The sequence below is a fragment of the Zonotrichia leucophrys genome, chromosome 3 (assembly GCF_028769735.1).
Source record: "Zonotrichia leucophrys gambelii isolate GWCS_2022_RI chromosome 3, RI_Zleu_2.0, whole genome shotgun sequence".
Lineage (NCBI taxonomy): Eukaryota > Metazoa > Chordata > Aves > Passeriformes > Passerellidae > Zonotrichia > Zonotrichia leucophrys.
This window is the reverse complement of record NC_088172.1, coordinates 11,518,249-11,532,819: the sequence shown is the minus strand read 5'-3', so window position 1 is coordinate 11,532,819 and position 14,571 is coordinate 11,518,249. Positions and strand designations below refer to the sequence as shown.

The following is a 14,571-nucleotide window of genomic DNA, read 5'->3' as shown; positions in this document are numbered from 1 at the left end:
AGGTGCTCTCAGTGCTATCCTTTACACTCCATGGAGAGCGAAGGCTGACCATTGTCCCCCCAACCTCAGCATTCTGTCTTCCTGATACTCCTGCTGCTGCTTCTGTTCCATCTGTTTTGACTGCTATTAAATCACACTCTCTCCAATGCCTCCCTCAATATTCTGCCCTCAGTAAACTCTAATTCTCCTCTAAACTCTGTTGAAATTACATAGATTTCTAACATATGCATCTAAAAATAGAGTATCTGAAGCAGTATTTTGAAGAGCATAAAACCTCTTTTATAACTTATTCTATCATACATCTTTAGGATTAATTCTTCTAGTGAAAAAAACTGTTTTCCAAAATCAATTTTTATAGACAGTGTTATCAACTAGTTAGTTATAGGATTTTAAAGGTATTTGTTATTCTCAACACACTGCATAATCCCCAAGGAACTTGCAGTGGTGAATCCTTCGTCTCACCTTCCCCTGTGACCCTTCAGCAATTTAGCTGAGAACCTTGTTTCAAATACAAAAGGGAAAAACTGATGTCCTTCCCTGAGCAGAAAGTGCAATGCATCAATATGATCAAGCAGAAATAATGTACAAAATAACCAGAACTGTACAATTATAACCCATATATTATTATAACCGTACCTGCATCTTATGGTAAACAAAAACATTTTTATTCTATGTACATAAGTTTGATGATTTTGCCTCCTAAATAATATGCAAAAAAAAAAAACAAAACCAATCACATTCCATTCTGAACTTTTTAAAGCTCCTAAGAAAAGAATAATTCAGGAGATTGAGGGTTTGTCAATTGTCTTCTGCCATCAAGAAATAAAACACAGGAATTTTCACTTGTATCCTGAAGTAAACTTCTAAATTCTTTATCCTTGACTTCTACAAAATGCAGAACTCATAATGCAATAGGAATATTACAATTACTTTTCAGAAACTCATTTCTATTTTGATGTGCACTTTCCAAATACAGATTTTTGTTTAAAAGCTCATTCCATATAGCATCACTACTGTCAAATTATATTTATCACATGAGCATTCAAAACATAAACATAACTGAAACACAGACTTAAAAGCAAAATGGTTCTTTATTCCCTCTTTAAGCTGAACATATGCTACAATTAAGACTTTAACATTCCAAGGATACAACAACTCCACTAAAACTGCATAGTTAAATAAATCTGTTCATAAAAGGATATAACTTTGTTTAAAAATATGAAATATAAAAATATAATTAAAACCTCAGCTCCTTATTTACCTGTCCCTGAATGCAACGTTTGGAGCAGAAACTGGAGAAACCCAGCAAACATAGCAGCTTCAGCAAGAGAATGTTTAAAGCACAGCTGGCATCTAGTAGGTTGCTGAATCCAGCCTGCAACTGTAGCAAAAGCGTAATGCCAGCAAAAATCCACTTCAGTGTGAAGGAGACGATCTAAGAGAAGTCATGAGGTCCTTGCGTCCTGGTTCTAAGCCAAATTATTCTGCAGTGTCAAACACGGAACACAGTGACAGCAGACAGGGCTAACGAGAGCTCTTGTCAGCAAAACAAATCTCTGCAGTGTAGAGCAAGCATCGATTACTGCATTAGCTCCCTGCAATGACAGCGACTCGCAGCCTTTGGGAAGAGTTCGGGGCTTTAGGAGCCCGGAATCAACCCTCAGGAAACAAGGTGGGGGAAAAAGCTCCTCCTCTCTGGATAGAACAGGAGAGAAGTTTCTTAGTGCTTTTGAGCCAACAGTAAGCTCAGGCACCCAAGTAATCAATACCACTGCTGCAGTTATTATTTATATTCAGCAGTGGTGCACTGAACAAGTTTAATCAACGGCATAGACGAAGCAATTGTGTTTAGGAAATGTGGTTTTTTAAATTTATGTAAAACATCCCAAGCTGCAGATTTACTTCTAGCACACTGAAAACACAAACGACCCTTGAGAAAAACTTACCCCTTTTTACAAATTAATAGGGTAATTTAATTCTTTTCATATGTAACAGATGTGTGCATGGAAACATAATTTTATATAAGAAAAATATACTCCAAATAAAAATCCCCAGGAAATAACATTTTGTATTCCAAATTACATGTTCAAGATAAAACAGAAAAGCAGAACTTGCATTTGCAAAAGCCAGATGATTAGAGAATTATAGCTAATAGAATTTACTAAAGTATTAAATCTACTGTAATCATATCCAAATGATACAACAATAAAACTATTTCTGTGGCAGAGATAGCCTTCCTCTGTACAAACAGATGGTTTTCTGCAGCCTATCTACATACTGCAGGACTTCCAAAACACAATGCAGGACATCCAAAATACAAAAAAAAATTTCTGTTTAGAAACTAAAATGTGAGAAAGAAAAGCAAACAAAGAGAAGCTTAGAAGGGATAAAATATAAATAGTAAAGCTAATGAGAGCTTACAGCTCTTTCAGACTTATCAATATATGGATCCATTAATAATAATGAAAATAAACTTTTAATCAAGTTGTTTCCCTGTAATTCTGGATCAAACCCAAGGTACTGAACACTCTCTTTCACAATCCTACATGTCAGTCAACAGCAAAAGCCACAGAATATCCCTGGCCACTGCTGACTTTAAATGTCCCCTGTAGCATGGTATCAGCAGGAGGAACATTCACCTGCCTAACTCTGCTTTATTCACAGCATGCCCTTGTTAGGAGATGGTTTGTTTGGAGGAGAAGTGTGTCCAGTCTTTATGTATTTCAAGAGACAGTGATCATCTGGACTGACCAAGGAACACATACCCAGCTTTCTCCTAAAGCCAGAAACATTTCTTGCAAAAGAAACAACAGACCGAGTATGCCAAATGCCTGATGCTTCCACACCCATCCAGTGACCCTTCTGCATTCCTCCTTGAAGGATGAGCTCCTCTTCTGCCAGGGCAGGCATTGAGGGACTGCCTCACTTCAGAACACAGGGTCCTGAACACTCACCTCTCCCCACCTGCATGTACTGAACAAGGCAGGGGGGGATTTTCATAACACAAATCAACAGATGAAAAATTCTTGCTTGCTACAGCCTCAGAATTGGTAAATGAGACTGTACTGTATGGGCCGTCTTTTCTGACTCATTTCAAGTGATCCTGTCATTCCCATGGCACACACGCGTCCGTGAAAAGAATAACGAACTGTTCTCCCAAACAAGTTTGGAAAGGCTGCCTGTGCCTCATGGTGGTGTTAAAGCTCTCACTGTCTCCCACTCCCCTGAGTGATAACTCCTCCCTGCTCCTCCAGCACGCAGCTCTCTCTGCCCATTTTCCCCACTGCTGTCCCTAGCCATGAGTTCTGCCCAAGCCCTGCCTGAATAGCCCAGCCTAACACCTTCAGATGGCAGAGGTGTCTGCAAGAATTTGCTGAAAATAAGGGAAGAGAGGAGCAACAGAAGAATGTTCTGAGGTCAGAAAGGGCATTTTGCAGAAAAGAAAAGTACCACCAAATCCAGTACGCATTGCTCATCCCTAAGGATGGATTTCATTCCTCCCAGCCACAGGCACATCAAGTCTCTCTCGCTGTCCCAAAGCTCATCTGACACCTTAAGAATAAAGTGCTGATATTTACTTTTACACCCATTAATAGTATCAAAGCATAGGAAACTAACTGTAAAACTGGACGTAATTCCATTTTCCTAGTAAAAATACATAATTAAGTTATAACACACTTTCAAACTTTGCACAGGATAGCACTGCCTTTGTAATCTCTGCAGGTTTTTACCCTTGCAAATTATTTTATTGTCACTATCTTCTGAGGCACATTACAATACACATCTGATAATTATATATTGACCACCGTATTTTAGCCCTTTATAATCTTCTTGCTAATAGCTGGTCTAGATCTTAATCTGTGTATGATACTCCTGCAGTTATAAAAATTTCTAAGACCACTAGAAAAGCATGAGATTGTTCAATCTCACACAACTCTTACCATTATTCATGTTTTAAGAGAACAAATTTCAAGAATTAAACATACTGCTCAGCTTTATGCCTCAGTGAAAATGCAGCTGTCCTCTAAACCAAAAGTTTTACATCAATATTTTGGAAAGAGGAAAGTCAGAGAATGGTCCCAAGCTTAATTCTGCAGCACAAAAAGACCAATTCAAGTAAAGAAACCTCTATGCTGAAACTTGGAATTTAAATTAGAAAGTCAGAGAAGCAAAAAAAATATCTATTGCAGTCTCCATACCTCAAAGCCAAGTTACCCTGGGGAAGATATTCTAATACAACTGCAGGAGACTTAGATACAATATTAGGTACTGTATGTGACATTTTGCACTGTAGCCCTGTCTGATCTGCTTCAAAAGGTCCTGGCTAATGTGGGAGATGAACAGGGACTAGACAAGCCACATCCCACACCTATACAAGCAGGGAAAGAAAAGGACCTGGGAAACTACACACTGAGATGGTTATGGAACAAATCCTTCTGGAATGCAGCCCCAAGCCCATGAAGGCCAACAAGGTGGCTGGGAACCACCTGCACAGCTTTAGCAAGGGCAAATCTTGCCTGAGCAGTATGCCTTTGGGTCTGCAGGCAAAGGGACAGCAGCAAATATTGTTTAACTGTAGCACAGCTTCCAAGCAAGTCTCTCACAATATTCTTCCAGCCAAATCAGGGAGCAGTGGATTGACTGGTGAACTGTGAAGTGGAAAACTGACCTCACCACTTGACTCAAGTGATGGACTAGACTGGAGTTTGATTGGTGGTAAATTACCAGACACACAAAAAAGGACCAGAACAAAGATGCATGGGGAGGAAACAAGGCTTTCCTTTGCTCTGCTAGCAGCACTCCAGACCACCAAAGCTCTACAGAGATCACAGAAAACTCGAAGTGGTATTTGGGCCTTGCATCCAGAATTAAACTCATTAGAAAAGAACATACTTGCTTCTGATAGGCTTAAGTGCAGTGTTTAGCTAAGACTAAGTTTATTAAAACACTTGCAGCATAAGTACATCTTCTCTTCAGTAAAGTATTGCTCAGTGAAGAGACTGAATGTTTTTCAGTCTCTTTTTCAGATTCTTTGGCAAAATAGTTACAATTTTGCAAACAAACTGCTGGACCATTTACTAGAGAAAGACTTCTATATGTAAATATACAAATACATAAATTCACACACTTCTGAATAAGGGGTTATGGATTGACATAGGACCAATTGTGAATTTTTTTATAACTACTGAAAAAAAACAAGAACCTCTGGTGAAAAAGACACATAGCTCCTTAAAAGAATGTCTGCCTTTAAACACACATCAAACTTGTTAGAGCTCATCCAAGTTCCTCTTCTTTCAGGCATGAGCATATTCTGTTTACATTTCTAGCCAGGTAACAAAAAAAACTTAAAAAAGCACCAAAGGAGAAATTAGGCTGTCCAATCAACAGAGCAATATGCTGAAGCCAGTAAGTTTGGTCTTTTATTTAGTTTGAGCTAAATCAATGTCATGACATTGTTGCTCCACAGCTTTCGATTCAAACCATGATCCAAGCTAATCAATTCAAAGTGAAAGTGAGGTAAGTTGGCATCCATCTGAATAACACCATGTAAAAGCACACACTGGGAGCAGGCTGGGGTGTGCTCCACTGGCATCCCAGAATAAGGGCTTGACCACATTGTTTCTGGAGGTCCTCTGCGGGACTTTTACAGAAGATCACCCACCATTCTGCAGCAGACTGGAAGACAGAAGGCATTTCTGCACAATCAAGTGATAGGAACCCCTTCAAGGACACAGGTCTGAAAGAGTCAGCAAGGAAACACCCTGCTATTTATGGCTTTTGCAACCAGCATTCCAAGTTCTCTGTCAATGGTTTAGTACTGCGTTGCCAGTGATGTTTCATCTCCCCCTCCTCTACCCAGGACTGACTCAATTGCTCTTGACTCCTCTGAGGAAGATGATCGTGACAGTGAAACTGGAAAGAAACAAAATGAACCTTCACCCTAGAAAACCTGGACTGGGCCTTCAATCCCACAGGTGCAGCGGCTGAGATCTTTGCTATCCAACCTTCATGATTCAGTAATTTTGCAATGCATTTATCTTAGTTTCCTTAGCTACTCACAAAAGTCAACAAGTCCTAAGATAGATCGTTTTGATAACTGGCCTTGACTGAGGAGAATCTACTGACAGTCAAGAGAAAACATCAGTGCAAATCTAACAGTGCAGCCACTGTCATATTTACAGATTTCTGGACTTCTTCTGACATCCGAGGATGATGAATTGCCCTCTGTGTGTATGGAGATATTGTGGAGTATTTTTGTTCATGACAAGGGCAGTAAGTAACATATTAACTTAAAATATCCATAAAAGATCTGCTGGATAGCATTTTTTAGAGCCAAAGGTCATTTTACACAAACCCTAATTCAAGCAATTTGCTCAGCTATCCAACTGCTAAACAAAGCCAGATGTTTTCTTTTAAATGGTGACAAATCTGCAGGCACTGACTTTACAATTTAGTGATCAATGGCATCAAAATATTTTTTTTCCCAGCTAAACTACTGTTTCTGGTTGTTGTTTTACTGTCTCCCCCCACACCCCATAGCACAGTGGATGTGGAAGACCCATATGCCAAGACTCTTCCCTGCCTGATGCAGTTTAAGCTGCTTTGAAGGGTTGCTATGCCAGCACCACTTTTGACAGCCATGCTCAAGTACAGGCTTGAATTGACAGAACCAAACTGCTGCAATCCATTCAGCCTGGAGGAAGAGGCTGCAGGCATCCACCTGAACTTGAGTTTTCCTGCCAAAAGAGAAGTCGAGCAAAACATATTCCATTCAAAGCCAGACTACAGCAAAAATAGGAGAACTTACCAAAGGTGACAATGTCATTACAGTTTAATTAATTCAGCTACATAACCTTACAAAAAATCCTTAAAACAACTTTTTTTCTCTCCCTTCAAAAACTCTCCACCCCCATTACAAAGTAAAAAATCAAATGACTACACATGTCCTGAACTAATTCCTGTACAGGCTGTGATCAAAAGTTTATACAGCCAGGGGTAATAGACATTTGCGTGTTACTATTTTATTCTGTTTCTGTACTTCAGCATAATTTTGACAACTTAACTCACATTCTTTCCTTTTCTTTTTCCTACTACCTAAATGGATGTAGACATGTAGACCATTCCAAAAGCAACCTCTATTAAGCAGAATTTTCTATTACTTTAAAATGTTATATACACCATCCAGACAAACAAAAAAAGTAATTGCTAAAACCACACATCTAAATGCAGGGTTTAACAGTGACCAAATTGTTTAAGCATTGTCAGAAAATTCATTCCTAATCCTTATAAAAATTTTCTAGGGCAAAGTAAGATTAGGTCCACAATAGCACAGATAACTGTTGTTATGATGGCAACATGCCTAAAATTCATATCAATTTGTTGTTGCAGCTTTTTTTTTTCTTTTTAGAGAAACTACGCTGATATATTAGAATGTTTAAGGATATATTTGAAGAGAAGTCAAAATGTAAATGGTACATTTGTTTAAGAAAAAAAAAAAAAACAACTGCTCACTGAAAAAATTAAATGTCTCCCTAAGTGTTTCAGTGACTTGTAAGAATAGTCATTCCCTAAGACTCTCTTAGCAGTGATCTTTAAAACTTGGTAACAATAACAGATTAACCAATTTGTTTTATAACTGATTTCAGAGTAACCTTTCTGTGAAAAAGAGCTAGCAGCAGCACAACTGGATTTCTTCCCAAACATTCAGTTCCATTCACAGGGGACTGGTATGCCCTTCCTCAGACATTGTCTGCTTAAAGAGAGTGACAACTCCCCTGCTGGCAAATCAGAAATACATCTCCCATGGGAGATAACTGAACCTACACCTGGGTACACTGATAAGGTTCAGTGTGTTACAAAAAAATTGGCAGAAACAGCAAACACCAGAAAGTTTTGGGAACCTACATTTATTTAAGATTGTATTTCTGAGTTCCTTTGTAAGGTCCTATTTTTTCTGTAAATGCAAGTCACCTTTATACTATATTTTAAGTAAAATTTGGGCCTGCATAATACAAAATTCCTAGCATGCCATGTATTTTGATATAAGCTGACACAGATTTGCTGTGGTAGTGCTCTGGAACACGACAGGCAGGAGCTGGCAGGACACTGCTGGATGACCCAGGACTGGCAGAGCTGAAAGAAACGTGGCTGTCACCATCCCTGAGCTCATGACACTGGTTAGGATTCACTGCCAGAGCAGAAGTTTTTGCTCACCTCGTGATTCAGCTGAGAACTGTATGAAGTGCACGTGGGTTAAAGAGTCACCTGGGCAGCACTGCTCTGCTCTGCCCAGCATGAGCTTCCTGCTCTGCAAAGCTGTGTGTCACTGCTACCCAAAGCTGGCAGGACACCAGAGCCTGCTGCAGTTCCCACCTCAGAGCTGGGAGCTGGGCTGAGGCACTCCAAGAACTGCATCCAGCTGCTTCACAATGACATTTCCTCTCCAGTGACACCTGCTGACAATCTTTAATGCAGAACATTCTGACTTTCACAGACATGACAGAGGCAAAGAATAAAGCAAAAAATCTGCAGGATTTTATATTCACACATAGCTCTATTCCCCACCTCTGGGATAATGTCCTGTTAACTACATATCATGATCCTTGAAGTATTAAACTGGAACAGACTCACTGGAGTGACTTTTAATAGCACACATACATTCTATTTTATATAAATATATATATTCACAAACTTGTACACCTCCCAGAAAAATCTTGTCTTAGTAATGCTATGAAACTACAGTAAAACAAAGAATGTGAAAACATTCCTTCTTATACATTACTGTATATTTTCTTTTTGTTCCTGAACCCACTTGACTGCAGCATAACTTACCCTAAAGATACTAAGGGTAAGTAGGAAGAGAATATGCAGCTCCACCAAGATTTCTTAAGCACAAACATAGAGAGTCGTGTGTAAATATGCAACTCTGAACCTCCCAAATTTCGAAAATCTGGCCTGTGATCCTCAAACAAGAGTACCTTTTCCTTGTCATGTTTTGTGTTTTTTCCCTGAGGATAGGACTCAATTCAAGAAATGAGTAACTGCTTCCATAGAGCTATTCGTGTCAGCATCGTTTCCATATGCAGGATATGTTCCATACATCATTTGTAACACTAAAACTATAGGACAATGTAAATCTGCCTATGGAAAAAAAATGCACATACAGAAAAGATCTAAAAAAGGTTTTCAAATTACTGGTTCAAGTAGTAAAGTCTGCCTGTATTTCCAAATTCTCTCCCTGCTGAGAGAGAGAAACTACCTTGCACAGAGGCTGACAAGAAGAGTGAGATTTGACTGCTCCATCTGGTGGTTCATTAAGCACAATTTTAATGGTTTAAGAACATGTGGCCTTACAGTTTAAAAAGGGCCATCCATGGAGTTTTTGTTTTCTCTGAGCAAGGGCCAAATAAATTCTTAGAACCTAATTATTTTAATAGCATGGCATAAAAATGTATAAATATTTACCTACTTTTAGATCATAATTATATAAAACTTTGATATAATTTTATATATTATTAGATTATTTCTATTTATTAGCTAAATTATGATATTTAGTTAATAAACTTTATTAAAACCATCAACACTTCACAAATTGTTCTTTTGAATTTATAGCAAGTTACATTTGAGTTTACATTTCCAGTGAAAAGGTACCTATGTTCTCATTAAAACAACAAAATTAATAACAGGCCAACCATAAAACATATACACTACTGACTTGTTACTACAAGAAGTAAATTATAAAGCTCACGTCTTATTCAGCATGTGACTTCTACTTGCAAATGACAACTTCTAAGCTGATCTAGAGCACCCACAGAATTTTAGAGGCAAAAAGAAGTCTGTGCCCTTAAGTCTACACAATAAGTACAGCTAACTAGAATTGAAGCTAATATTACAGAGGAAAGAATTACAAAATTGAGGACTAGGTTACAAATACTGGAACTTTAAATTCTAGAAATTATTATGTATATGTTGCTGTATGTCTGAAAGCATTTTGTCTTGAATTACACATGCCTGAGAGACAGTCAAGGAATATAAAATAGAGGGAGAGTGTCTTTTTACATAGGCAGATAATGGTAGGACAAGGAGGAATAGTTTCCAACTAGAAGAGAAGAGATGTAGATTAGATGTTAAACAGAAATTCTTTACTCAGTGGGTGGTGAGGCACTGGAGCAGGCTGCCCAGAGAAGCTGTGGATGTCCCATCCCTTGAGGTTCAAGGGCAGGTTGGATGGGATACTGAGCAACCTGGTCTAGGGGTGGATCCCTGCCCAGATGATCTTTAAGGTCCCTTCCAACCCAAGCCATGCTAAGAATAGAACCATTTTACTTGTTCCTTTACCACATATAGTTCTCCCAACTAATATCATACATATTAAGCTAGGACTGATATGCAATCAAAACCTCTGTGTAATGGAATTTAAATACATCCTTAAATTCTCTGCAGAACTACACTGAAAATTGCAAAATAATCTCATGCTAATTATGGTCCTAATGAACCATACAATACACATTTCTCAACCTGCTCAATGGAGCAAGTTAGACTTGGGCCAGTTTGCACATAATGTACAGCAAAGACACAGGTGACCAAGTAAAGAATGATGATATTTTCTTTTTTAAAATAGAAAATGTCATGATTACAGAGAGGAAGAAAATGTATAAAGAAATTATTCTAAATATAATGTTTTATTAGAAGTTCCCTCATAGCTTAAAAGAACGTGTAATAAAATATTTAATATTGAGGGTCTAAAACAATTCTGATGTGAGCATGCATTTACTGCATAGCATCACAGTATTTCCAAGACATCCACTCTGTTACAAAAAAAGGTTGACGTTGCTTAACAATTAGAAATCTCTCCATATACAATTTTAGCAGTCAGTCAGTCAAGGGTATGTGCTGAGGAACTCCTGCAGAAGACAGAGGTATTTTCAAGACATTAGACATGTACAAATGCAGAGATTTGAAGTGCTGGAATACCTAAAAAAGTAACAACTCTCAACATCTACAGCAGCTGGGTATCTCAGAAGGAGTGGTGAACTGACTAACAGCATGTTGGACCAGCAGCATGGAGGTCCTGGCTGTCTGCTACACATCTTAGCCAACCAATAATCATGTTTCATATTACACTTTGCACATGTTGTGCTTGCAGACTTTCTATTCTCACAGCAAACTTACTCAGGAAAGACAAAAACACCTATCAAACTGAAAACTGAACTGCAAAACTCTGCCCCCTCCTTGGATATCTTCAAGCTGAATGGTGAAAGAACTCCCTTTGAACTAAAACCCTAGAAGAGTCTTTCTTTTTTTTGGACCAGAAAACAAACTTGATAAGTTGTCAGAATCATTATTTAAAGATCTTAAAAACTGTAGGGTGAGGGTGTAGAAAATGAAAAGAGCAGAAAGGTCCAATGCACACAAATATCACTCTGTTGTATCTTTTAGAGGTGGCTCCATCAGTAAAACAAACAAAATAACAAAGTCAAACAAAACCCCACAACCACATTCTTAAATGGCCCACAAAACCAAAATAACCGAAAACAAACTGAAAACACACCAACCCAAAGGATGTAAAAGGCTATATGGCATGAAAAAATGAAAGAAAGAGTTTCACAATATTTATAAGCACAGAAATATACATAGTATACATACATGTATATATACATACATGTATACATACTTTAATACCTGACAAGAAAACCAAACAGGCAAATAAAAGGGTAATTTAGCTGATTAGCAGCAAATTAGTATGTAGTGAAAACAGGCATCTACGCTCATGGAGGCAACCAGCAGCTATCTATGAGAGACTGCAAGCATGTCAGAGGACACTACAAAGTAACCTGAATTCTGGTGGTTGCTGATAAATAGACCAAAAAGGTACTTGGCAATAATACGTCCTTGCACTAAATAAGCATTCTAATTTATTATCATCAAGGGAAGTTGGAGTCTCAGTCACGTACTGAAATCTTGTAAAATTAGTCAATGTACAATCATAAAAAGAAAATCTGGACTCCACTGAACTTACAATTTAAATGCAAGGCAATGAAACAGCAGACAATTAAATAAGGAACAAGTGACTACGACTTATACCATTGTGTTAGCCAGTGCCAAGTGGGTTGTCATTCATAGTGTGCCTTTAGAGTAATCCCTGGAACAGCTGTGCCCTGGCCCAGCTAGCACTCTCTGTTTACTACTAGGCAGGACACAGGCCAAGAACAAACCCTAACAGGCAGCTTCCACACACTCCTCTCTTGAGGAGCTCGAGAATGCGCCACAATTCACTACTGGGCCAAAAAAGTCAAAGAATGGCCCTTTCATTTGCTAGTCAGTAAATATCACCAGTGGGATGGGAATATTTGATTCTTATCTCCATTTCTCCCATGATGCCAAGCACATAGTACATGTTGTGCCTGGCATCACGGGAGAAATAGAGATAAGAATCAGCTTAAGAGATTACAAAGCGTAGATTGGGAGTCCCTGATATTGAAGCTCACATGTTGTACAGGAAAAAGAAGGAACAAAGAAATCATCAGAAGAATACAAAAAACACATGAGCAAATACGGGAAAACAGTTTTCAGAAGGACATTCAAAATGGATAGGAACAGGATGAAGCCATGCTTATTTATTCAAAGGAAATACAGGCATCTCATAATTATTAACCTTCTTTCTGACACAATAAAGTTTCTCCTAGAGCTGTTTATCAGTATACTGATTTTAGAAAACTCATATAGACCAGTCTATCTACTCAAAGAAACGCTTAAAGAAAGAAACTGGAATGGTTCCTGTGTATTACAGCAATTGTGTTATTGTACACTAAAAATTATATGGAAAGGTATCAGAAAAATATTAGCACAAAGTACTAACCAATAATACTCAGCACCTCACAGTATAACCCTATGTTTGAAGTCAATAGGATGATGAAAATGAATACACTAAGAAAAGGACACAGAATGAACATCTTCAGAAAATAACAGAATCAGATGCTTGTTTGTTCCTAGTTAACTCTATAATTAACCAAAATTAAAACCAATAACACATTATTGGTGCACATATTATTCTAGAAGCCATTAATTAATTTACTTTTTTCTTTCATATGTTTTCATGTTGCTCCCAAAGTGGGAGAGATTTCCCATACAAGTGGAAAAATGCAAAGGTTTGGATTTCAGTTCCAAGACCACAACTCATCCTTCAATACACTGCACAGACCATTCAGTTATGCAGCTTTACCAAACTCAGTTTGGTTGATCTTTCACAGTTCATCTTTTTCTCTAAGTTCTCAAATCAAAAGAGTAACATTAAACTCTGAATTCACATAATTTTTATGGTATACAAAAAATATAGGCATACAAAAAATATTGAATAGGAGAAGTGTAGGGAAGGATCAACCTCTGGCTATAACAGCATGTCAAGTTACTGAGTTTTAAGTCCAGTTAACTTCATAGCAGTACTTTGAGAAGTACTGCTCAGCAGCCAAAATTAGGGCAAGCTTTTCAAGGGCTTTTTCATCTCTCTTTTTGACTCTTAAAAAGTGCTCCATGACCCAGAGCTCATGCTCACATTCTCATGCCTGCTAACTGCAATGGCTTCCGTAAGGAAAAAACTGACTGCTGAATGTTCTTGAGAACTGATCTTTCATGGAGAAGCCCATAGAGCCCCTGGGTTTCTCTGCAAGTTGAAACACTCTCACAGCTCCTAAAGCAAAGGTACCCTGAGTCAAACATTGAGTGATTTTGAACATAAGACTCCAATCCAACCATGCTCTAGGATCTGCCCTCCTGTAATGAAAATAATAATTTTACTACTGGAAAAATTCCTATCAGGACAAATTTGTAGCTTTCTCATGAAAAAGATGTGCAGAAGAAAAGTAAGCAGCAAAGAACAAACAACTAATAAAATCATGAACTTGTGAAAAATCAAGCAACCCAGAAGACAGGCCATATCAATGGCAATGAAACATAAGGTCTTGCCAACTGAGATAATGAAATCTAGACTTCCTGGTTTGTGACATCATCTTGATAAGTCAAAAGGTGCATTTCTTTTCTCATTTTCCAAAATCAGATTATTATGGATTTTTTTACTGGAAATGGCTCACAGGCTGACAAAAAAAGAACAAGGTACAGATAGGGGTACTGTGAATTTGGCCCCAGATGTTCCCAGCTTAGCTCAGATCCTGCCACAGGAACAGAAGCACTATTGCTAACATAGAGCAATCTCACTGCAGGCTCTGAAGAAAATTATTTTTCTTTTCAGGAATCCTCCATTTCAACTGAGTAAGAAATTTTGATTACAGTTTTTCTTAACTTGGCATATTTACCCTCAGGGTTAACATGGTTTCTGGCAGCAAGCTTCAACTTTCCTAGCAGTAACTCAGCCTTCCAGGGGAAGAGAGGAGCACTCACTCAACCTCTCTCCCTTTAGCTACTTCTTTCTGCTTTCTTTTTTTTTTCATTCCCACTCCTTTCCTAAACTATTCAACCACAATCCATCCCACCTTTCCTGATTTATCATGTTTTATAGACCTTGGTGATACTTGCTCTTTCTTCTGAACTTCCTCCAGCACAACCTACTTAAGGTAA

General features: G+C 38.2%; 1 protein-coding gene across 31 annotated transcripts in view; it reads right to left on the bottom strand.

Annotated features, from left to right (window-relative positions):
• Window positions 1-14,571, bottom strand: part of RIMS1 (regulating synaptic membrane exocytosis 1) — a 305,676-nt gene that overhangs the window by 136,335 nt on the left and 154,770 nt on the right. Inside the window, exon 1 of one of the 31 annotated variants that reach the window (XM_064707390.1) lies at window positions 1,262-1,620. The exons of the other annotated variants lie outside the window; for them this stretch is intronic. Within the exon in view, the coding sequence (XP_064563460.1) occupies window positions 1,262-1,313 (52 nt within the window). The 5' untranslated portion in view covers window positions 1,314-1,620. Of the gene's footprint in view, window positions 1-1,261; window positions 1,621-14,571 lie in introns of those variants that run through there. 31 annotated transcript variants of the gene reach the window in all.